This window comes from Cryptomeria japonica, chromosome 6, assembly GCF_030272615.1.
Source record: "Cryptomeria japonica chromosome 6, Sugi_1.0, whole genome shotgun sequence".
NCBI classification, from domain to species: domain Eukaryota; kingdom Viridiplantae; phylum Streptophyta; class Pinopsida; order Cupressales; family Cupressaceae; genus Cryptomeria; species Cryptomeria japonica.
This window is the reverse complement of record NC_081410.1, coordinates 52462514-52488852: the sequence shown is the minus strand read 5'-3', so window position 1 is coordinate 52488852 and position 26339 is coordinate 52462514. Positions and strand designations below refer to the sequence as shown.

Here is a 26339-nt window from a genome sequence, read left to right as displayed (position 1 = left end):
ACGGCGTAGCTTTATATGATATTTGCTTCAAACAGTTCGTCAATAGGACACACAATTCTCAAGTTATGCCCTCCAGAAGTTTGTACTCCTGAAATAGGAAATATAAAATACATCGAACACATAAATGAGCTATAAAAAGGGAGGGACACATCATAGGGCATCTAGTAGGGAGATAAGGTCGGCTACACCTTATTGGGTGGTTTTATCCCATGGTTTTGTAATACCATTTGACGGCTTCTTGTATTGTATCTCCTTTATGTGAGGTGCGTGAGATAGAGGTTGTGTGTAAGAGTCTTATGGCTATTGAGTTACCTCTGAATCTCTAATAAGTGGTACTCATGCAAAGAGCTTGCTCTGCAAGTATATTGTAATCTGTTTTGATTGCTGAATAATATATTGGGCGGCTTTTGGAGTGTGGAGTTTTTCTCCCGAAAGGGTTTTCCCCACGTAAATCACTGTGTTATGGTTTGAATGTTATTATATCTATTTTTGTTTTTTGTAACTATTGTGACGATCTGTAAAAGTTTTTGCATTACCCTCCTCTCAAGGTTAATGTAGGAAGTTGTTTCGCTACTTGACTTCCTTACAAGTGGTATCAGAGCTTGAACACCTTTGGTTTCAGTTGTGGGGTGTTGGGTTTTTTGAACTAATCCAGATTTGAGTGGGAGCTTGTGCAAAAGACACTTTTTGATCTTATTGCAAGAATTTTCAGATGGCAAGTTCGTCAAGGAAAATAGAGGTGGAGAAATTTAATGGAACGAATTTTGAGATGTTGAAGCTGAAGATGGAAGATCTGCTAATAGATCGAGATCTATGGGATGTTGTTGATGTTAATGTCCAAAGGTCCTCATCATACTGCATCAGCTCAGTATCAGGTTATGGACCGAAAAGCCAAGGGTCTAATCAGACTGTGCCTGGCAAAATCTATTATGATCAATGTCCATGAAGAAAACACTGCAAAGAAGCTATGGACTAAGCTTGGTGAAATGTATCAAGCGAAATCTTTATTAAATCAGATTTTCTTGAGGAAGAAATTGTAATCTTTGAAGATGGAAGAGGGTGGAGGAATTGTAGACCACCTGGAAGCATTCAATATGTTGGTGACTCAATTAGTATCTGTTGGTGTTAAGATGAACAACGAAGAAAAATGTCAGCTCTTGCTTTGTTCTTTCCCTGATTCGTGGGATTCTCTTGTTATGGCCATCGGTAGTACTTTTGTTGTTTTGAGGTCTGAAGATGTGGTGGGTGCCCTACTTGGTGACGAGGCGGAGGAAGGTATCCCTCAGTTCAAATGAAGCCCTAACTGTTCATGGAAGACCTAAGGAGAAAGGCAAGAAGAATGAGAAGCGCGATGAGTCCAAATCGAGAGGGAGATCAAAATCGCCTGGAAAGTCCAAAGTCATTTGCTGGAATTGCAGTAAACCAGGTCACATCCATAAGGACTGCAAAGAAGAAAATAAGAAGAAAAAGAAGATTGATTCTGATTCCGAGTCTAAAAACGAAGATGGTGATGCATTTATTGTAGCTTTCGCGACTCATGCAAGTAATGATGCCTAGTTAATCGACTCAGGTGCATCTTTTCATATGACTGCCAATAGAGATTGGTTTTCTGAATATGAAGAATTTAATGGAGGTAAGGTGTACTTGGATGATGATTAATATTTAGACATTGTTGGTCGAGGTAAAGTTAGAATCAGTTTTTGTGATGGTAGAATAAAAAGGATTAATGGTGTGCTTCATATCCCTTGATTAAAAGGAAATTTGTTATCTGTAAGCAAACTAATAGATGCGGGTGTACAAGTAGTCTTTTCTAAAGCAAGATGTAAGATGATTAAGGGTGTTATGGTAATTGCTAGTAGTGTCAGGTTCGACACTTTGTATAAGCTAGACGCATACATTGTTGAGTGTAATAGCACTTCTATAAAAAGTAGATCTATAGGGTTTCACCTTCAGCAGAAGGAAATGGCTTTTGGGTACCTAAGGGTGCTCTTTCTTCTGAAGCAAAGTTACCTCCAGAGAAGACTATTTTATGGCACCAAAAGCTTGGCCACATTGGAGAAAAGGGTATAAAGACCTTGAAAAATAAAAACCTTGTTGAAGGTTTGAATGATTGTAATCTTGACTTTGATTTCTATGAGCATTGCATTTATGGAAAACAAAACCGCGTTCAGTATTACTCGAGTTCTCATAAAATTTGTGTTGTTTTGGATCTTATTCATTCCGATGTGTTTGATCCTGTAGATGTTCCTTCGATTGGAAAATCCACATATTATGTTTCATTTATTGATGAATTTAGTAGGACATGGGTATATTTTCTAAAGAGTAAATCTGAAGTTTTCAGTCCATTTAAAGAATTTAAAGCAATGGTTGAGTTGCAGACTGGAAAGAAAATTAAAAGTTTGAGGACTGATAATGGCGGTGAATTTTGCTCTAATGATTTTGATAGATTCTATAAACACTGTGGCATTAACAGACAGAAGACAACTCCGTATTCTCCACAAAAGAATGGAGTTGCAGAAAGAATGAACAGGACACTGATGGAGAAGGCTAGGAGTATGCTGAGTGGTGTTGGTCGAGAACAAAAGTTTTCGGCAGAAGCCGTTGCCACTGCTTGCTACCTGATTAACAGGTTTCCTACATCAGCCCTTGTTGATAAAACGCCTATGGAAGCACGGTCGGGTCACAAGCCTTCATTGAGACATCTTAGAGTTTTTGGTTGTGACACATATGCACATGTGCCAAAGGAGAAGCGGACAAAGCTGAAGAACGAGGCTATGAAATGTATCTCCATCGAGTATAGTTATGGTATGAAAGGATACAAGCTTTGGAACCCTGTTGCACAAAAGGTAATTCATAGTAGAAGTGTTATTTTTAGAGAAATTAAGTCTCCTTCCATTGCATTGCAGCCAGAATAGACTAAAAAGGAAGATGTGATTCAATTTTCTTCTACACCTGAAAGAGTTGAATCGAGACCCCTAGATAGGCAAGAAGTTGAGGAGAACTCGTCTAGCTCTGAATCTTCAGAAGAGAAGGAAGAACCTCCAACTCAACTTGTTCGAAGGTCTGCAAGACATAGACAACCACCTGAAAGGTATTCACCTGATGATTGGAGATGTGTTTTTGCTTTGAATACTAATGTGGATGAACTGAAATCTGTAGAAGAGGCATTAGGTATGAATGATGCAGAATCCTGGAAGATTGCTATGGAAGAAGAAATGGCAGCTTTGAAAAAGAATGATACATGCGATCTTGTACCATTGCCCGAAGGACGGCAGCCTCTTGGTTGCAAATGGGTGTTCAAGAAAAAGATTGGTTCAAATGGAAGCATTGAGAAGTATAAAGCAAGGTTGGTTGCAAAAGGCTACTCTTAAGTTGAGGGTGTTGATTATGGTGAGATATTTTCTCCTGTTGCCAAAATGACATCCATTGAATTTTTGCTTTCTATTGCTGCTGCATATTGATTTAGAGGTTGAGCAAATGGATGTGCTTTCCTTCATGGTGATTTGGAAGAGGATATTTATATGACTAATGGATGATCATTTTCTTCATCAGATCACTGCGTTTATTATAAATTTGATGGTGATCATTTCCTGTACATTGCATTGTATGTTGATGATATGTTATTCATTGGTAAAGGGAAAGGTATGATTTCAAAACTAAAGTCTCAGCTCGCTGCTAAATTTGAAATGAAAGATCTTGGTGCAACGAAACACATTCTTGGAATGAAAATTAGAAGAGATAGAGTGAACAGAAAGCTATGGCTAGGCCAGAGTAAGTATGTGAATCCAGTGTTACAGAGGTTCAACATGCAGGATTGTAGACCATTATGTGTTCCTTTTACAGTTGGAACGAAATTATCTACTGCAGATTGTCCTACATCCCCATCCAAGATGGAAGACATGAGCAGAGTGTCTTACCAAAGTGTAGTTGGAAGTTTGATGTATGTTATGGTCTATACTAGACCAGACATTGCCCAAGAAGTGGGAGTTATGTCCAGATATATGTCTAATCCTGGTAGAGTTCATTGCGATGCATTCAAAAGAGTCTTCAGATATTTGAAGGGTACCTCAGAGTATTCTTTGTGTTACCATGTTAATTCAGTTGGAGACGTAATTTCCCTTGATATTCATGGTTATGTGGATTCAGACTGGGCAGGTGATATTGATAGCAGAAGATCCACCAATGCTTATGTGTTTACTTTAGTTGGTGGTGCAATTAGTTGGATGAGTAAGCGACAGGTTGTGGTTGCTTTGTCCACTACTGAAGCAGAGTATACGGCAGCTACTCATGCTTGTAAAGAGGCCATTTGGCTTAAGAGACTGTGTTCAGACGTTGGAATAAAACAATGAGCAGTGACACTTTATTGTGACAGTCAGAGTGCGATCTGCCTAGCTAAGAACCCAACATTTCATGCCCGAACCAAGCACATTGATGTTCAGTATCATTTTGTCAGAGATATGGTCGAAGATGGCAGGGTGAAGCTAGTTAAGGTAGAAACTTTGATGAATGTTGCAGATTCTTTCACTAAGGCTATGAGAACAGAGAAGTTCAGATGGTGCTCGGAGTCTATGGGCCTCATGGCCCCTAGCAATTGAATCATTGTGTTGATACTCCCTTTGCTCTTGCAAGGTGTTCGACAAGTGGGAGATTTGTTGAGAAAATGGTGTCTCAACCTTGCATTTACATGAGGTTACTATTTATAGTAAGTTTTCATTTGAGCACGAAATGGTGTAAAATTCTCCCCGAAGCTTCTAGTTGGCTAGATAAGCATTCTGGTAAAGTTACATCGCAAGATCACAGCTAGTTTTGAAAATATTAGATTTTCCATTTTGGAGGGGTCCAATGAAAGGTTTAAATTTGATTTTGAAGACTTTAGAGGCCCCAAAACAGCCTAAAAAGTGGGCGAAATGACGTACCGGTTTACGAGGCAATAGAGCACTTCACGAGCTTTCCGACGGTTCATCAATAGAACACACGATTCTCAAGTTATAGCCTCTGGAAGTTTGTACTCCTGAAATAGGAAATATAAAATACATCGGACACATAACTGAGTTGTAAAAAGAGAGGGACACATCATAGGGCATCTAGAAGGGAGATATGGTCGGCTACACCTTATTGGGTGGTTTTAGCCCATGGTTTTGTAATACCGTTTGACGGTTTCTTATATTGTATCTCCTTTATATGAGGTGTGTGAGATAGAGGTTGTGTGTAAGAGTCTTATTGCTATTGAGTTACCTCTGAATCTCTGATTAGTGGTACTCCTACGAAGAGCTTGCTCTGCAAGTATATTGTAATCTGTTTTGATTACTGAATAATATATTGGGCGGCTTTTGGAGTGTGGAGTTTTTCTCCTGGAAGGGTTTTCCCCACGTAAATCACTGTGTTATGGTTTGAATGTTATTATATCTATTTCTGTTTTTTGTAACTGGTGTGACGATCTGTAAAAGTTTTTGCATTACCCTCCTCTCAAGGTTAGCGTAGGAAGTTGTTCTGCTACTTGACTTCTTTACAGTTATTATCTTAAATTTTAGCAATCAAAATTATAAGTTTAAAAAAAAAGATGTTAAACACATCATTTGTGACTAATGAGAAATAAAATATATTATAGACTGGAAATTCGATGTGTAATCATATCCAAAATAAGGATATTCATAAATACATAACATTCACAGCTGACCCTGATACCTGAGCTCTAAAATCTTTCTATTAGAGTGTTTCAGCCAAACTACGACGATGTTGGATATGGATATATTAATAATGAGCATGTTTGAATATATAAATCCAAAAAAATGCAAAAGTTTATGGTACATGTAGATGAACAATTAAGTATTTCTGCCCTGTTAGAGGATTAAGTGCTAAAAACGTATTTTAGTATAGAAAGCTCAGTATTCTAAGCCTCCCAGTAGCGTACTTAAATTTTACTTTGATGGTGTGCCAAAGGTCAATCCTGGCACAGTAGGTGCTAGCGTAATCATAAGGAGTGACCAAGGTACCTTCATGAAATGCAGTTCACCATTTTTAGGCGTTCATTCCAACAACAAAGCAGAAGGGCTAGCTTTACTGGAGGGTCTCAACCTTGAACAAGAAATAGGATGCAGGAAGCTGAATTTAGAAGAGGACTCCTCAATTGTCATAAATTGTCCTAAAAGGAAAATCATTGTTGGATGAAATTCTTGCTATTTCTAATGGCTTTGAAGATTTTTTTAACTCATTTCAAAAATGCAACAAGGCAGCAGACCTGTAGCTAATAATATTATAGACTTAACTCCTTTTTCATGTTCGGTGGCAGATTGTGTTGAGACATAGGTTGGTTTGGTAAATATTTTAATCTTGGGCTTGCCTCCTCAATTCTTCTACTTTTTTCTGACCATTGTCTTAGTAGGTCCCATTTGCCATATCCATCAAAAGGATATTTTAGCTTTTTCCGTATCTCATTTGCAACCCATCACCCATGTTTGGTCAATCTACCCATCACCTATAACATGGCAGTTTGCTTAAATTGTTATGATGTTGTCATGTTGGATCTTACTTTATACACAACTCCATATTGTGTTTGTCATTGTATAATGCCCTTAAAGTTCCATTTCCTCTTGGTGGTTGTTTGTATTCTTTTCCATTTCCTGCTTTTGTTTTGGTCCTGGTCCTTATGGCCCACAGCAGAAAGGATCCAAAATCTTGTGACCCCTTCCTTGACAATGTTGTTTAGAAATAAACGTTGAAAGCAATCTTCAATTACTCAACATTGAGCTCCTTAACTTTGGGAAAATCCAGTCTGGGTCTCAAGGGGATTGATGATTCCAGTAGGCTTTCTAGTAAATCCTCCATCCGAGAAGAGTTCGCACATTGCTAGGACGCAAGTGTTCCATATAGGGAAGTGCAGAGGTGGATACATTGTTTCTTGCTCACTGAATAATCTCTTCCTACATTAGCAGTAGAAATGCACTCTTCTTCAATGAGTGCTTCTACACAGAAATTGGCTCCTGAGGGTGATTTACAGTTATTACTGTTGACTAAATAATTGTCAGTCGTCCACCATGTCCTTCCTAATTTACTATCCTTCTATAAAGATTTTGCATTCTGCTCTACAAAATCTCCTGTTTACCCATTCCAGGGATACACTAAAGGTCCCTAGCACTTTCACTCTCCCAAATGGTGGATTGCATACTCCTGCATTCAGTTCAATGTAAGTAGGCAATTTGTAGTATGAATTTTCCACAATTAGCTAATTCTATCTATTCATCTTCAAAAGGCAATAACTTTTGGAAGGCTTCAGTTCCTCAATTGATTATTTAGGCAATAACTTTTGGATCAAGTAATGAGCACTTTTTTATGGCTCACTAATCACCTACAGTTGTTGATGTAATCATTGTTTAAAAACTCATGGAGTCGCCACGGACTCGCGAGTCCAGTGGCGCCACGAGTCGGCTCGCGAAGCAAGTCCTCGTGAGTTTTTTTGAAAGACTCGCGAGTCTTTCTAATTGACTTGCGCGAGTCTTTTGCTTGGACTCACGAGTATTTTGACTAGACTCGTGCAACCTAGAAAACACATACAAAAAATTATCTAAATCTTCTTTTTTCAAATCAGTCTCATTCTCCTCATCAGAATATATACATGAAATATAACATTTAAGTATAAGTGGCATTTCAATATGTCTTTTTCCTTTCTTATCCTTTAAGTTATATTTCATGTATATATTGGCAGGATGTTTGAGAGTGGTTTCAGATCTCTAGGAATAATAATGCAAATTCTAGGTTTTAGAAGATCTTTTAAATTTTCAGACAGTCAAATTTCAGTAATCAGTAGGCTCCTATTAGCATTCTCTCGCCCTCTCTATCTCACTCACTTTATCTGCCCCGAATTTTAGACCTATCTAATTCCCTATCACTCTTCCTCTATCCCCTCTCTCTACCACTCTCTATCTCAGTCTCTCCTCTCTACCCAAGATCTAGACCTATCATTATATGTAATTTTGTAAACATTTATAAACTTATGCTGCTATTATACATTTTAAAGTTTGAAACTATGAGTATGAATGATGAAATTTCAAATATTGAGTGTTTAGAGATCATATGGCATGTGTAATGTGTCAATTATGGCTCTTATGTTCTCTAAATGCATTAATTTCTTTATGTTTTTTTGTAAAACTATTTTTGTTTGTTTTTGTCGAGTCCTTGCCGAGTCTTTTGCGAGTCTTTCATGAGTTCGAGTCTAAGTCCAATTTTTTGGTTTGCCAAGTCCGTGGCAGGTCCGAGTTTTAAACTTTGGATGTAAAAGAACCATTCACCCAACATGAGGTTCAAAATAATTAGGCCAAGAGAACAAGTTCCTGATTTTCAAATGAAATGCAGTAGGTTATGGAATTTTCCAAAGAACCGGTTCAAATGCAGACCTAACAAAGAGGGTAGAGGCATTAACTACACAATGGATGTGTGTGTGTATGCGTGCACGGATGTATCTTTACACCACCATCCCCAAAACTGGTCTCATGGATAGCCGTCCCCAGAAATGGTCCTGCTGATACCTGCACGGATGTATCTTTACACTGCCATCCCCAAAACTGATCTCATGGATAGCCGTCCCCAGAAATGGTCCTGCTGATCCCTGCTGTGACCATCCTGAAAAGAGAGGGGAACATAGATAAATTGTTGTAAACCACTCAAGTAATAAGACAGATAGTTAAAAGCTGTGTACTAGCTTTGAAGAATATCTTTCATATTCTTTTCTCTGTACAAATTGGACTTCATAACCTTTGTCCTTTTACTACACATTTAATCATATGTAGAAGTTCCTTACACGTGCTACAGGGCATACTTCAAAGCAGTCCAGTTGATTTAATGAATATTATTCATATACATAGCTCTGTACAAATTGAAGTTAAGAATTCTAGTCCCTTTAATATGCATATAATCTTATGTAGAACATCTTCACATGTTCTACAGGAACAATCATTCAGTCAGGATGTTCATGTACTGATTATCATTTGATGACAGATGTTCCATTAACGTCGTTCTTTTCTTCGACATTCACAAACAGCATAGGAGATTCTTGCAAACAATTGACTATTCTCTAGCCAATTTATCGTGTTGAAATATAAACTTCTGTACATTAGAACTCCATCCAAGACACACTCCTGATCTTGCTCTACAAGAGAAGATTCCCAATTTTCCCCATGAAAGGAAAAAGTTGTGTTCATGTGATAAATTCAGTGCTCACACTAATATAAACTTTAAGAGACCTCATTAAGCATTACCCTTAGTTCTCCTTTAAGAAACGAATATTTCCTAAAGGCAATCATTATTTTGAAAATATTAATCTCTTAGTTTTAATGATCACCCAGTACTCTCCAGAATTTTTTGTGTTGAACATTTTCAGAGTAAACTCACAACTCACTGTAACCAAGTTTCCACCATATCAGTGCCAACTACACAGCGAGTCTATGAAATATATGTGGCCACTGTAAAAAACAGAGTCTAGACATGTAAAAAATGCAGAAAAAATGTGATTTCCAAGCTCAAAAAACATGGTTCTTTACCCTTTTTAAAAAGTATGAAAATGGCATGTGCAATCAGGGTCTGTGTGGTCTCAAAAGCTCCCAGACCCTGCAAGGGGCAAGAGTGCTGGCACCCAATCCTGTTGGGGACACTACCCCCAACCCCACGAGAGGCACTGCCCACTGACCCCATTGCGGGCACTACTCCCGAACCCCTGCAAGAGGCACTGCCACTTGACCCCGCTGCAAGCACTACCCCAAACTCCCACAACACATTTCATACATTTTGTAACTGTATTTTGCATTAAGTTTATATTTTTAAATAATTCAAATATTTTTTAAATTGTCGAGTTTTGCCAAGTCAGAAAATGTTTGGTCTGAAGAGTCCGAGTATGAGAACTATGATTAAAATTATATTTCACTCTGAAATAAATGGCTTACATTGTTTCACATTGCAACAAAGTTGTTAATGAGACACTTCATTTTGACCCATGAATATGATCCTTCCTTAAAAGTTACCTCATTTCAGATCTAAATACCAAGTTGACAGTGACCATTCGGGATCGAGCTCGAGTTCGCACTATCAGGTTCAATCAAAAAAAATTGGGGGTTATGTTTGTTTTGGGTTCATCCGTACAAAAACATATATATCTATCCATCTATCTATCTATCTCTCTATCTGTATATATATATATAGACGTATACATACGTATATAATTGTATAGATATATATAGACATATACATACATACATACATACATACGTGTGTGTGTGTGTGTGTGTGTGTGTGGCAGTGGGTGAGAGGCCACCCTTATTGCCACCCACCCACCCCTGCCCCACAGGCGTATAGAATCTGACCAAGATACCCCTTTCTATATATTGTTTAGTTCGGCAGCAACTGATTCATTAATTTCATTTGTGCTCACATCCCCCTCAATATAGTAGGGCGGCAACATGGATTTCCAAGTTAATGCTGAAAGCAAAGCCACACATTGAAGATGTTTTGCAATCATTGCATTCATCTTCGCCCACCTCTGCTTTATTACAGGCCTCTTTTGTATGGAACTGCTCAACGTTACCACCAAGCTGAAGATGCCAAGTTATTTATTCATGACATCCTCTATTGCTTTTGTTTGCATCTTCCAAAGCTGATTTCGAAGATTAAGATTTCATTTAGAGATGCCAATTTCGAAGTGGATATACCCCTGACGATTCCAGGTGTCTGAAATGGTTGGACAAGCAGCCTCCCTCGTCAATTTTCCAAGCAGGTTCTCCCAGGTTCATATAGGACAAACCCACATATAAAATAACGAGCCCATAGCGTACCGGCACGGAACCTAGACCAGGACCCAAGTATCAAGGGGAAGGACCAAGTAAAGTAGGAAAAAATATATAGCGTATCATCAATATTCAAAATAGACGTTCACTTGACATTAATTTCCTTAAGGTTCTGGTTGATAAAACTGCAACCCAAAGATTAATAGTTGTGTCTCCCTTGGTTGATTTAGAATAGTATTCATACCAACTTTCTATTTTTGTTGTTTGCCATCGTGAGATTTAGGTGCAAGTGAAGATAACATTGGCAATTAGCTGGACCCTCATGATTCAATAGCAATTCCCTGCAACATCTTCATCAATCCTATTGTATATTGAAACCTCTTGCAACAGTATTTCCAAAATTCACAATAAAAGGGTAAAAATTAGAATATTGAAACCACGCATCGTTTATGCATATTGTTCTTTCTTGCTCAAATGCAATTTACCTCATTTTTTTCATTTGTTATTGCTGTTTAGTTTGCTGTTTTTCACATTTGGAAAAATCATTATATGTAATTTTGTAAACATTTATAAACTTATGCTGCTGTTATACATTTTAAAGTTTGAAACTATGAGTTGAATGATGAAATTTCAAATATTGAGTGTTTGGAGATCATATGACATGCATAATGTTTCAATTATGGCTCTTATGTTCTCCAAATGCATTAATTTCTTTTTGCTTTTTTTGTAAAACAACTGTTTTCTTTTTTGCCAGGTCCTTTCCCGAGTTTTTGCCGAGTCCAAGTCCAAGTCCAATCTTTGGGCTGTCGACTCTGCAGCGAGCCCATGTTTTTCAACTATGATTTAGAGGGTACCAACAATTGCCTTAAATGAGTTTAGAATAGGTTAACTAAAACTAAATTTACACAACAGTTTTCTTTCCCTTTAATATTTTACAATACACTCAATCAACACACAAGAGCATAAATATATGCTAAAAGAATTGTTGACACCTGATTTTCTTGTCAATTGCTATTGATGTGGCAAGATTTGGTTACTCATTTCATAAATTGCCCTTGAAATAATCTGTGCTAATAAATGTCCTGAAAAGCTTAGCTTAGACTGAACTGCCCATATTGTAGAATCACTATCTTTATAGCAAATGATACAAACAAACATAACTCATCTATCGACATTATAAAGGCATCCTTCTAAACCTTTCAATTTGAAAGGGTTTAAGATTCTGTTTTATTGGTCAAGAATTGCAGCCTGTATATATCTGCCAGATACAAGGCATAAAACTTACAAGTTTTTGGTTAAATGTGGCTGCTCTCTTCTAAGATAAATGGATTTGTCTATGCATCTAATCTTATTCAATATAATATCAGGGCAACATTTACATGTTGAGCACAGATCGTTTCAAGGATTCATTTGTGCCACCTATATTCTTGTGTCGGGGTGCATATTTGCAAAAAAAAAAAACTTCCGTGTTTTATTTTCATTTCCCTTTTGTCTTATGATAACCAATTTGTGCTGTGTTTAAGTAAAATCAGATATGTTGCACCTGATAATATCAACTATTCATGCATTCATTTGTAGTTAATCGCCATAAAAACTCAGAACTAATTGTTTCAAAGTTCAAAGATTCATTTAGGTAATAATTAAAACCACTGCACTTCCATCAATCAATTATTGTGTTTTGCTACTTACAGCGTTTCGTTACAAAAATACAAGCCATAATAGTATTCACGATACAAGGTAACCAACATGCCGACCTTCCTCAACCAGGGAATAAGTTGCCAGTTAATCCTTCTGGCTAGTATAAGTAGTTAAAGAAATAATCAGAGAAATAAACGGTCCTCTATTCAGTAAAACAAACCTATAAAATGGCTTAAGTACCTGACACCTTCATGGTGAGAGAATGTCAGTTGCACCAATGCTTCAAGTGCACCTGCTTCTTGGCCTACAGCAGCATTGTTACCATTGCTGTCCCCATGAGCAGCCAAATTAGCTAAAGCACGTGCAGCCTGCACAACATACAGACGAATTGCATCTCTAAGAATTCAACACCTAAATTAGCTAATGCACAATCATCACACACAAAAATTGGCAATTGAATTGGAAAATGCAATAACGAATTGGAGTCATGTAATCGATGAACTTACTGCTTTAAGAAAAAGCTAGTCTGGAGGAAGTAATACAACTCCCAGATGATCAAAAACAACAGCATATATTTTCCAATGACAATTAGACTCCAGACATCCAACGAATAATAGAAATAATGTGCTAGTCCTACCTCAGTTTATCAAGTGATAATTACACTAGTTAGTATATGAGGCTAGATTTTGTCTCAAGTTCACAATGAGACCATATGACTCAAACTGTCTCCACTAGAAAATTTCTATCGACCTCTTGTTCAGAATGTCAACTCTTTGAAAGGGCAGTAATAGTGGCTTGAATAGTGCCATGCTGTTAGATCAGTTTTGTTTTGCTTGTGACTGGGGATTCCTTCCTTTTTTGGTTGTCTTAGGAGCAACATTGCCCAATCATTGCACATATCCTCAAAAATGTACACAATGTGATGTAAAAAAAATCACATCAAATGTTGAGCACATAATGATAATACAATAAAGATTTTTCACTGTCTTTGAGATTTACAATAGTAATACTGCATACAATAAATCAGCGACTAAAAATCATCCAATAATGCATAAAATAATCAGCGCCTAAAAATCATCCAATAATGCATAAAATAACCTCTCTCTTATTCAACCTTTTTCTTTATTTGGATTCCTTTACATACATTTATCCCTCTTTAACATGAGTTCTCATCCTTAATGACGTCTAGGTCAGGAACTGAAAGATAATGTAATGCCTGCTCTGAATCAACCGTCATACTTTAAAAGGCACAGCTATGGAAGAGGAACTCAAAGAATGTGATGGGGAGGTTCTAGGAGTCCAGCAAGCAATGCTGATGCTGAAGCTTTTCTTGTAGATTTCCCCAACTCTTTCATCCTTGAACAATTCTGTAAGCACCATAATATTTTCTGATTTAACATTCATAATTGTCTGTTCATATGCTATCATCTTGGTTGTCCACTCCTCCTCCCTTGCCTTCATCTGCTTATTAGTATGGGGAGGTTATAGGAGTCCAGCAAGCAATGCTGATGCTGAAGCTTTTCTTGTAGATTTCCCCAACTCTTTCATCCTTGAACAATTCTGTAGCCACCATAATATTTTCTGATTTAACATTCATAATTGTCTGTTCACATGCTATCATCTTGGTTGTCCACTCCTCCTCCCTTGCCTTCATCTGCTTATTAGTATGGCCCTTGGCTAACACTCCATCTTGCACTAAGACTCTGTATTAAATGTACTTACTCCCTTCTTCCTTGACTAATATGCCTAGTCTTTAGCATTTTCTAGTTGCTAGTTCTTCATCCTAACTTGCTTCCCAGCTTCCTTTATACTTTTAAGTTTTCAGCCACTACGTTCAGCTCGAGGCTTCTTTCTCTGCATATTTATCCAAGCTGTGATATCCCCATATTGTGAAATAATAATATCTTAATCATTTAATTATGAGTTCATTGATATGGATGAACTAGTCATGACATAGCAGTTAAATTATTATTAAATTATTTTGAATATGAAATAAATTTAACAATAAAAAAATTGATTATTTAATTATATTTATTATTAAGTATTATTATCAATTACTTATTATTAATCATATTTATTAATAAATATTATAATTAAATGATTAATATTAATTATATTATCCATTAATTAATATTTAAATATTTATTTGATATGAAATGTTTTTTGGGGCTCGATCCATTGAGGACCCCACGGTCACCTCCTTTCACATGGTACGTGACTCTACCTTGTGGCAGCGAATAAGGCATGATCGATAAATAATAATGGGAGGGACGGACTAGAAGAATAGGAAGAACGAAAATATGATTACCAGAAAATCTCCGTATGGTTGATGCCATACAAGTATATATCGTTGTGGTATGAAAAAGGAGCAAGTAATATGAGCAATCATTATTATCGCTATAATATTGAGATATTGAAGACTTATCCTCCAATACGCTGATATCTTTATCTCCGCCATAAGGAAGACTAATTAATTGATGTCAAGTAAAGAGACTAATCAACAACGATCGTAATGACCTTTTGAAGATCATCGAAGGCATCTAATAGCACAATCATAATCGATAATATTATTATTATTGTGATCAGATATGAGGAGGCAACATTCATAATAAAGACTTATTGGTTGTTATGAAGAGATGTATCTAAGAGGTTCGATCAAGAAAGACACGATTCCTCACACTCAAAAGGATGTGACTCTTCAATTCGAGAGATATAAGGATTAGATCAAACTCATCCACCAAGGGGGGGTCAGCAGATAGTCAATTTGGGTACGATATATCGAACATCTTCCTCACTGTCACAAATGATGTGTTACCAAGGGCATAATTGATCTTAGGAAACATGATAATTCGTATCAGATCAAGGTAAAATAAATTCAATATGGGAAGAGGAAAAAGTTATATCATCTACAACCATTGAATGGGCCATTGATCAGATTAGAACAGAACTGTTATTGAGTTACAGGCAGTAACATTTGTGTTCTTGGTGGTATGCGCTCGGTATGACTGCTTAATATATGAAGCCCAATAATGTTCTTATGCAGAATTTGATAGTGATATAAATATAGTTAATAACTTAATAATAATAATATATTAATATATAACAACTAATATATATATATATATATATATATATATAATCTGAGAATGAATATCCGATAATATATATATCTGAGAATTAATATTTGAGAATAAAAGTTATTCTGAGAATCTGCAGTAATATAACATCTGAGAATAAATAACATATAAAATATATATAAAGATATGATTATGTATATTAATAATAAATATTAGAATATAAATCAGATAGAATCCTTTAGTTAATATCAGAAAGAAGCATGTGTTTCTCTGTTATACCTGTTTGGATTCATGTTAAGATAGTTTTGTCTCCTAATCAATTTAGTTTAAATCATAAGTATGTTGAGATGGATTAATTATGGTTAAAATAGGCCAAATCCTAGTAGGGGACATTACACAAGCACCTTTTGTTTCCCTCTTTCATTCTTACCCTCAAAGTCAAATATCCTCCTTTCTAATATGCCGGCACTCTCCATGGTCACCTGCTCTCACATTTCCAATTTGGACCAGTGCAGATTGTACCAAAACTCAAAATTCTTGTATGTTTCTCTGAGCTTCAGAGGTGGTAGAATAGGGAGAAATGATTTAACAAGTAAAACATTTCCCATATTTTGACAACAGCAAAGAGACAACCAGGTGATGACAAATTGTACATTTATATATAAGAAAATCAAGCTAAATGTATATTTTAAAATTTTATAGCCTTTTAATTGTATAATCACACTGTTGGACATTCCAAAGAGCTCAAATACAAATAGCATTAGCATCTATAACATTGACCATTAAAAAAACCTCAAAAATTGAATCAAACGCTGAAAAATGAACATAAAATTGTAAAGATGCATATCTGATTGTCATTTTATTAGTGGTCATGAAAAGAAAGATTTGAAAATGCACCCATTCATATCTTACTTCCTAGGGAAGAGAAAAAAAATCCTTTTCTTACCAAGTGCAATAAATATCCTGCATGCACCTATTAGTGGCAATAACAAATATTTTGTCATTTGAGATATGTCTCCACCTTTGCATGTGTAGGCAATTAATTCAATGGTGCAAATTTTCAACTTTGAAACTTAGGTTTCACCTTATCATTTTATGGCATGCACTGATATATGAGAAGCAGATTTTTGAGCCTCAATGATTCTTTGTAATGTCGCCATTCAACCCCTTTCTCTGCTCTGATATGCGAACTCAAAAGTTCCTTTTCATTATTCCTCTAAAGAGAAAGACGAGAAACAACAACATACTACAAACATGACCAGGCTTTGAAATATGACTCATGATTAGACAAAAAAACAAGGATTTACCTTGAAATTTGGCACTATACAAAGTAATATTAACGGTACAACGATTTCCTCTGTCAGGGGACCATGGCATATACTTGCAAGAGGAGAATTTCCAAAATCTTTGATTTATAGTAGACAGTTTCTTTATCCATTGGGTATAGAGTCAAACTATTCCTAGATCACGTAAAATAATATCATCCTAAACAATCATAGGACAACGACAAAACAGCATAACAAATGGGTAAAACATCACTACACAACTATCACATTCAAATAGAATAAACACAATATGACATAATATGCAAAACAAAAGAAAATCTTTTATGCGCGTGACTGCAAGGAAACAAAATGGCTTACACAAACCATTTATAGATTGACAAAAGTAGCAACCTCTCCTTGTATGATAAGAAACCAATTGTGGTAGCCCATAACATTGCGAAGAATAGCTCAAGAAGACTTTAAAAATCATGCAAAGAAAAATCTAGTGAGAATTCATTAATACTTTGTAATTCAAGAGGATCTTCCATTTCATTGAAATCTAATTTTATATAATGTCCCCTTCCTAACCAGTTGAGTTGGTGGACCTTTAGCCTATTCAATTGGTTCCCGTAGACTATTGAATTTGGATTAGCAAACCTTGGAGGCAGTTTGACAGTATTCAATGGTTAGTTGAGCTCCCATTGGAATTATGACTGGAATGCCCTTTTCTAGAGTGGTGTCGGATTAGTCTTCCAATACTTACTATTTTTTATAAATCAGTTTCAAGAAGAGACTGGGCTAGCTATCAGAATTACTATTTTTAGTATTGTCGGTGTGTTCCCTTTTGATGACTCACCATTTCATATAATTTAGTGGTTTTAAAATTAAATAAAATAAAAGATAAGTTATTAATTAATAAAGTAAAATTAGAGATTTAACTTAATTGTTATTTTAATTTATTTAATGGACTATAAACGCCAATTACTAAAGGTAATTTATTTTAATCGATGGGCCTTTATTATTTAATGCTATATTAGGAGATTAAAAAAGAAAGTGACCTTTTTTAAACAAAAGGAAAAAGCATATTTCTGAAAAGTAGTGAATAACACATTTCCAAAAAAAGGGGGAAGAACAAAGAAGTGCTTTTCTAAAAATATAGCCAAAAAAACAAAAAAGCATTTTCCTATTAAAATATCAGAAAAGTAGAAAATTAAAAAAACAACAAAAAACGTTTTTTCAAAAAACCAACCAAAAAAGCAAAAAAAAAAAAACTAAAATAGCTCTCATTTGAGGATATGCGGAGTTTTGATATTAAAAATTGTTATTTCCCCTGTTCCACGAGGACGTGTCCCCCCTTAAAAAGCACGAATTTCCGAGACAGGAACATCCCCCAGCCATTCCTCTACCTTCACCAAATTTCCTCCATTGTTTCTAAGACATTTCCTCACCAAGAGGATGTTTCTCAAAAGTTTCTTGTGTCAGAAATGCCAAAGGAGACTCTAAAACATCATCAAGACTCCCAAACATCCCTTAACACCCTATGGGACACAATTAAGACTCCAACGACAGAATTTTAAAGGAAAAAGATCACTTAAAAGTCCTAACCCTAAACTTAACTTTGAGCCAACACAAACTGATGATGATGCTACATAGACAAGCCTAGTTGGTATTGGTATAGATGAGCTTGAGCATGTGGGGTCCAGTAGTTCGAGTGACGAGGAGATTGGAGAAGAGCATGGGGAGGATTAGACTCTACGGTCTAAACTATTAGCCATTGACTAATAAATCGTGAGTCATTACTCATTAGTATTACAAATTACTATCTAGATTATAGTATTTACTATTTTGTTCTTGAATTTTAAACATTGAACATTGTTGATAACTTGATTATAATTATGAATCGTAATTATGAAATCAGAAATTTTGAAAATTCTCATTCCAATGTCTATATTTTATTATTTTGATTCTCACTATTTAAAACCTACTACCAGTTCAATGCAATCATTGCAATGTGTTTAAATTTTAAACTTTACCTGTTCCTTAGGCTTATATAGTTATACATCTTTATCTTTTTAAAACTATTTTTTCAAGTACTATATGTATTAAGTATTTTAACACCACTCCCCCATCACCCCATGTTGTTGTCCCCTATTCCCAAACTTAGGCCCCAATTAAACTCGGTTGAATATTTATTATTTCTTCCAAGAAGGATTGCTTTCTTGGTTTGTAAGGATGAAAACCCTTGCAGGCAACATTCTCTACATAATAGAAAGATACTACTTGCATAATTTCTTTGTGATTTCATTCAAAGGTCACAATTGTGCTTACTGGAGAACATCTACATTCAGTTTTGCAGAGTTTATTGAATATCTGATTGGTAGAGATCGATTTGGAAGATGATTTGGAGGGTTTTGCTGTTGTTTATTGCTGGCCATACCTCCTTAATGTCGGTCGTACTTCCTCATGCCAGTGGCACCATTTCAAGAACTTGGACGTGAGGGTTTTCTGGCAGAAGATTGGTCCGTAAGGTTTTAAATATGCATTCTTGGTGTTTATTACTTGCTGCTGACCACTTTAACACCCTGATGTACCATTTTGGTGTCATGGTGAAATTCTTTTTGCTGGTCATTTCTGTAGCAGAACTTTATGATCTAGGTTACTCTTACATTTGATAAATTTTGTAAAATCAGATCAAAAATTAATTCTGGAGTTTTTAGCTACTTGTATTTCTAGTTTCTTTAATTTTCTGTGTTGTTCACTTATTATAAAGTACTATATTATTTGCACTTTATTTGGCAACTCAAAACCATTGCTAAAAAAAAAATCCCGGGCGGTTTTTTTGAAAAAATCCAGGCGATTTATTGAAAAAAATTGCAAAAAATCAAGAGAAAAACTTAAATAAATCTGCAGTAATGATTTGTCATGGTATTCTTTTACTGATTACTATAATGCAATTGATTGCATAAGTTTGCACCTCACCATTTGTGAATCAATTAGTGTAACTGTGTACCTATCCACAAGAAGTTAAAAATAGGTGCCTTCAAGAGATGTGCAATCTTCAAGGGAAGAATGTGAATCCTTAGGTGTATGTGTGAGGAGAACTTCAATATGGTGTTTTTGCATGATATGGTAGTTTTATGTGGAAGTCTCGTGCTTCTTGAACCATGTCCTTGACGCTGAAGGTACGTTGTGAATGCTGACAATGTTCATCAATGTGTATGAGATGAGCTGAAAATTTGAAAGGCTTTGTGTGCACATGCCAATGCTAACTATTGAACAAAGTATTTATTTTATGGAAGATGAGAAGTAAAGGAGTTTTAATTCTACAGAAAGGAGATTAAAGGAATGCAAATCCTCTATAATATGTATTGAACTCAAATTCATTTAGAGGTTGCACTTATTTTTTGGTATATGATACGTATTTAACTCAAACTTTGATTTATATTTGATAGAACACAGTAATAAGTTCTACAAATTCACTGTATGTGTGTTTTTCAAGAATATTTTAAGAATTATATATTTTCAAATGTTTGATAAATTTGCTGAGTTTTGGACGATTTTTTTCCGATTTTGCCGAGACCCGAGTTTTCAAAAATTTTGGACCAAAAGAGTAATTGCCGAGTAAGAGTTTTTCATCTTTGGCTAAAACACTACAAAACAGGAAACAAACAAAAAAAAACACAGGCAAACAGAACTGCATAGTACATGTTTCCTTCTAAATATATCTTGCAAAATCTTCTTACTAGAGCACATCTTCAAGAATGATGATCACCTTATGCTCTAAACTCTTTATCATGGTCTCGACATTCTTCATCCTCTATAATAACCTTTTTTAGCATATGCTCAGTGATAATTGTTGAATGTTTCAATGCCCAATTCATCACTGACATGCATCGGAGCTATTTGAGGACAAGTCAAACCTCAAGAGAAAATCCTCTGTCTTTTAATGGTCTACTCTCAAGATGATTGAAAAAAATTGTCAAGGTCTAGTAATGAATCTTTCATATATCTTCGATTTATTCTCATGTCCCCTACTTGATTGTTATATATCTATATATATATATATATTAATTAATATAATTATTATTATTACAAAACCCTATTTAATAAAGGATTATTGTTAATTAATAAATAATTGATAAATATTAATAAATTATTTATATTCCTAGTACGTAATTCTTAAAGACCACCGCACTCTGTTTAATGAAATGCCCAAAGTCGTAACTGTTGGTGTTGGAAATAAGCCACCCGGACCGACGATGGACTGGTCCAAGAGGGGCCAGTAGCTCAGTGGTAGAGCACTCCAGCAGCGTATGGAAGGTTCTAGGTTCAAGTCCTAGCTGGTCCATGTCTCAACATGGTATCAGAGCCAGGTCCAGGCTAGGAGCCCCAAGCACACGAGAGATGTGGCTTAAGGGGGGGTGCTGGTGTTGGAAATAAGCCACACCCAGACCAACGATGGACTGGTCCAAGAGGAGCCAGTAGCTCAGTGGTAGAGCACTCCAGCAGCGTATGGAAGGTCCTAGGTACGAGTCCTAGCTGGTCCATGTCTCAACAGTAACCCCCAGGCAGCAGTCACTCCTATGTTTGGACGCAACTTCTAAATACATCGCGTCTTTTCTGAGGAGACGTGGTGATTATATCTTATTTTCTTATCATATTTATAAGTATGTTGGGGCTACATAGGAAAAAGGAGGAAAGAGATAGGAAGAAGAAAAAGGAAGGAAATCAGGGAATAAGACAAGGGAGAACAGCAAGGATAAAGTGCTGACAGAATCAGAAACTGTCAGAAAGTTACAGGCAGAAACATCTCTGCTCACGAGAATATGTGTGGGATGCACTTAATTGGCATGCTTAATATAAGAAGCCTGATAATGTTCTTATGCAGAATTTAATAAATAAAATACTAATAAATTATAATAAACAAATAAATAAATACTGATAATAATATGATAATTATAATAAATAAATAAATACTGATAATAGCATAATAGCTATTATTATTATGATATTGACTGGGAAATGTTCTGCAGATGAATATAATAATAATAACTGCAGATGAATATAATAATAATAATATATAAATATATAGTATAATGTTTTGATCAGACAAAAAAATATTAGAATATAAATCAGAAGAATTCTTAAGTTAATATGAGGAAGAAGAATATGTTTTTCTGTTACGACTGTCTGTGTTTAAGAAGTTGGGAAAGGAGATGTTCCTAATAGGGGACATTACAATTGGTTTGATGCTTACGTTAAGAACTATGGATGTTTGATAGATGAACAATTTATTTATTAATATTTAATTGATTGAGATGCGGAATATCACTGATTTGATGCATGTTAAGGTGGAATTGTCTCCTAATATATTTAGTTTGAGTCATAAGTATATTAAAATTGATTAATTATGGCTAAAGCATGCCTAGACCCATGAGGGGACATTACATTTATGCTTCTTATCTGACACGTGCCTCTCAAGCTGAACTACCTTTAAGAACAAGAAATTGTTTTTCATCTAGCCGTGGTCCTGATAAACCTTCTAGAATGTCAAGGTCTAGTAATGAATCTTTCATATATCTTCCATTTATGCTTCCAATCTGACGCGTGCCTCTCGACCTGAACTATCTTCAAGAACAAGAAATTGAAGGATGCAACACTAGTGAACCTTCTATCTCTAGTGAATATGTAACACTCCTAATCTACAAGGCTTGAGGATGCAAGCTCCTCAAAGAGAAAACTATCTTAGTGTTTTGGCAAGGGGGTTTGATGTTGAAGAAAAATATCAACTTCTTGTGTGGAAGGCTAATTTTTTCCACAGATATTGCCATTAAAATATCACCATTAACAAGGAAATCAAAATATCCTAAGAAGTTTATTTTTAGCATCTATTTATACATGTGCTATTTTTTGATAATCTTCTAGGTCTATTGTTAAATGATAGTTATTTTTATCAAAAATCTATCTAAAAATTTCTTAGATTAGGGTTTCATGTATACGAATAGTTGGGTGGAGGGAATAGTGCAGGTGGGGGGGACGGCCATTCCTTGCTAACATAGGCAAATAATCAAGTATAATCGCCTAAGCAATGTCCCAGAAACTTGAGGACGTCCCAGAAAACAGGAGACAGCCAGTTGGCCCCAAGACAAATGGGGATGTGTATGATGCTCCCCAATTGTCCTAGGGATAGCTGGCCATCCCCTAAAAAACAAGAAACATTTTTAGAAAAATAAAAAATTCCTGACAAAAATTCTCCCATAATAACTTAAATCTGCAGTCCATTTATGTGTCCTCAGCTATGTTACCCAGGGCCACCTACCCAGGCCTAAAACCCCTATCCATGCCCCTATCACTATCCCTAGGGAAGCAAGCACAACTCAAAGATGTCCCTAGGCTGTCCCTAATTTGCAGTAAAACAGTAAAAATGTCCCGAGAAACAAGGGACATCGTGGACTGCCACCAACAACGGCAGGGGAAGTCTGGGATGTCCCCCAACCATCCCAGGTTCAGTCGGGTGTCCCCGGAGGCAATCCAATCTTTTTTTTTTTTTAAATCTCAACTCAAAAAAAAATAGAGCAATTTTTTAATACGTATGTGGGCTCCAACCTCTCAACTCGCCCTAAAGGAGGATTAGTTGTTTTTCTTCCTTTCATTTCAACATTTGTGTGTGAAAAAGGAGGAGCAGCAGCAAGGTTTGAAGGAAGAACCTAATTCAAGCTCTAATAAAAAAAAAATCCATCAAACAAAAGATCCTTGATGAGGATTGGTGGTCCACTATGAGATAAGACACTGCTGATTTTATTACTAAATTGCTGATTTTACTAAAAATTAAATATTAAATAGCTGATTTTCATATTAAATTTCTGATTTTAATATTTTAACTTGTCTATTAATTCTTTGAACTTTTTATTTGCATTTTACAGATATGTTTGCTCTTTCATCTCACCTACTATGGATGTCATTAGATATGCTGATAGTATGATACAGACTCTCCTAGACTTGTAGAGATATATGAGACATTTGACGGCATGCTTGAGAAAATAAAAGCAAACAATTTTGGCTAAGGATCCTACTTTGGGATTATGTGAGCAACATATTAAGCCTATTGTAATGCAAAGGTCGAACAGAATGAACACCCCGCTTAATATGGCAGCCTTTGCTCTAAATCCCAAATGATATTCACGAAGGGATGGAAGGGTACCTCCATATGATGATGAAGAGGTTTTAAATGGGTTAACACAGGCCTTGGATAAGATGTATTCAGAGGAGGAGTCTTCGATACTTCCCACACAAATCATTGACTTTGCAAATCTTTGTGGTTCAACATTTAGTAGACCACAAGCGACATTGGATGGAGCTGTATTAGCTCAAACTGACCCTATTGGATGGTTGACATGAAACTGGAGGGATACACCACAATTGAAGATTATTGCCACTCACCTCCTTGCATAGGTTGCCAATTCCTCTACTGCAGAGAGTAATTGGTCCACATGTGGCTTTATCCGCTCCATCAAGAGGAATATACTTACATCCAGACGAGTGGAGAAGCTAGTGGTCGTGCATAGTGCAATTCAACTTCAGGATCGTCAGACTCCAAAGAATCAGTAGACTCCAACTTTGTGGTGGGATAATGATACCAAAGACATGGCCTAGGTTGATGAGAAGGAGATGTTGGTGTTGGAAATAAGCCACACCCGGACCGACGATGGACTGGTCCAAGAGGGGCCAGTAGCTCAGTGGTAGAGCACTCCAGCAGCGTATGGCAGGTCCTAGGTTAGAGTCCTAGATGGTCCATGTCTCAACATGGTATCAGAGCCAGGTCCAGGGTAGGAGCCCCAAGCACACGAGAGGTGTGGCTTAAGGGGGGGTGTTGGTGTTGGAAATAAACCACACCCGGACCGACGATGGGCTAGTCCAAGAGGGGCCAGTAGCTCCTTGGTAGAGCACTCCAGCAGCATATGGAAGGTCCTAGGTTCGAGTCCTAACTGGTCCATGTCTCAACAGGAGACACCACGGGGATTGGTAGGGATTCTGTTGGATCAGGTAGACCATCACAATGGCAATGACTCGGAGGAGAACTCTAATTTTGATGCAGTGATGAGAGATGCAGATTAGGGGCAGCAGTATACTTTGTTTTCTGGTATTTTGATTTTCATATCGTAATTGAAAGTGAAACTATATGGCAGCAATGTAGCCTTTGGGCATTTTGTTATAAGTTTATAACCAATAGCTGTATGTTATTTTTTTATATCACATGCATATTGACAATGAATACTGAAAGCACCTAGAATTAAGTATCAATTTTTGAAATTTTGAATTAATGACACTCTATCTTCTCAATTAAACACAAATGTTATATATTAAGGTTCTATAATGTATATATATGCATGTTTTATCCACGTTTTCATATGAATATTTGAAATTTCCCTATATATTTAAAAAAGTTCCATATATTTTATATAGCCATCCCCCTTGCCGTCCCCTAGCCATCCCCAAAATTGGATTAAAAAAATTGGGGCACAGAAACGCCCCCGTCCCAAAAACTCGGGATAACATAGGTCCTCAACTGTTTATGAAAGTTGACCACATTTGAATAAAGTCCATGAAAGTGAATATTAACAAGATGTTGTCAAGAAATTCGATTATCTGTAACTTCATGTTTAAAGTACTCAAGAAAATATATAAAAAACCAGAAAATACAAGAATATCAGAAATAAAAAATGAGGAATGACATCACAATATGGTACGTCTATTCCCCACTCTTTTGATTATTTAAAAGTTGATGTTCTTTATAGACATTTCTTGTTAGTAGAGTATTCTAGCTCCTTGGAGTGCTGGTAGAGGTCTCGTAGTAGCATTTTCTTTGTGTGTGCATTCACCAGCCTTTAGGGTAAATGATATCGTGTGTGTTTTGAAGCAATTAATGGAAGTTTTTATGATTCTGTTCTACTCTTGATTTAAAATTATCTGCAGAAATTAATGTGTTCTTTGCTAGATTAAAAAACTGACTCACATGCCAACAACCCCCCACACCCCAACTCACCCTAAATGAAAAGGAAATAAAACGAATTTTTCTTTGCTTTTGTATTTTTCATTTTGTAGTTGAAAGTGAAACTTTCAGCCTTTAAGCATTTTGTTGGAACTTGTATGCTATTTTTAAAAATCACTGGCATATTGACACTGAATTATGAAAGCTATGTACTCTCATGTGAACTCTCAATTCAACACAAATGTATGTATTAAGAATTGATAATGTATATGTTGAATGTTTTATCAATGTTATCAAATCAATATTTAAAATTTCCCTATATATTTTAATTTTTCATATTTTTGTATAGCCATCCCCGAAAGTAGTATCCCCATCCCTTGTCATCCCCATCTAGGAAACTTGGGGTAACATAGTATATAATTGCTCTGGGCACTTAATTTGTTAATTCGGTATCATTAAGTAGAACTTAGAATGCCTAGTTTGCTGCTCTATCCCCATCTCTTGTCATCCCCATCTAGGAGACTTGGGGTAGCATAGTATATAATTGCTCTCCGCACTTAATTTGTTAATTCGGTATCATTCAGTAGAACTTAGAATACCT

General features: G+C 36.0%; 1 protein-coding gene across 1 annotated transcript in view; it reads right to left on the bottom strand.

Moving 5' to 3' along the window:
* LOC131064228 (protein ARABIDILLO 1) overlaps positions 1–26339 on the bottom strand; it is an 87952-nt gene that overhangs the window by 42272 nt on the left and 19341 nt on the right. Inside the window, exon 5 of the mRNA XM_057998313.2 lies at positions 12648–12775. Coding sequence (XP_057854296.1) covers positions 12648–12775 — 128 coding nt within the window. The remainder of the gene's footprint in view (positions 1–12647; positions 12776–26339) is intronic.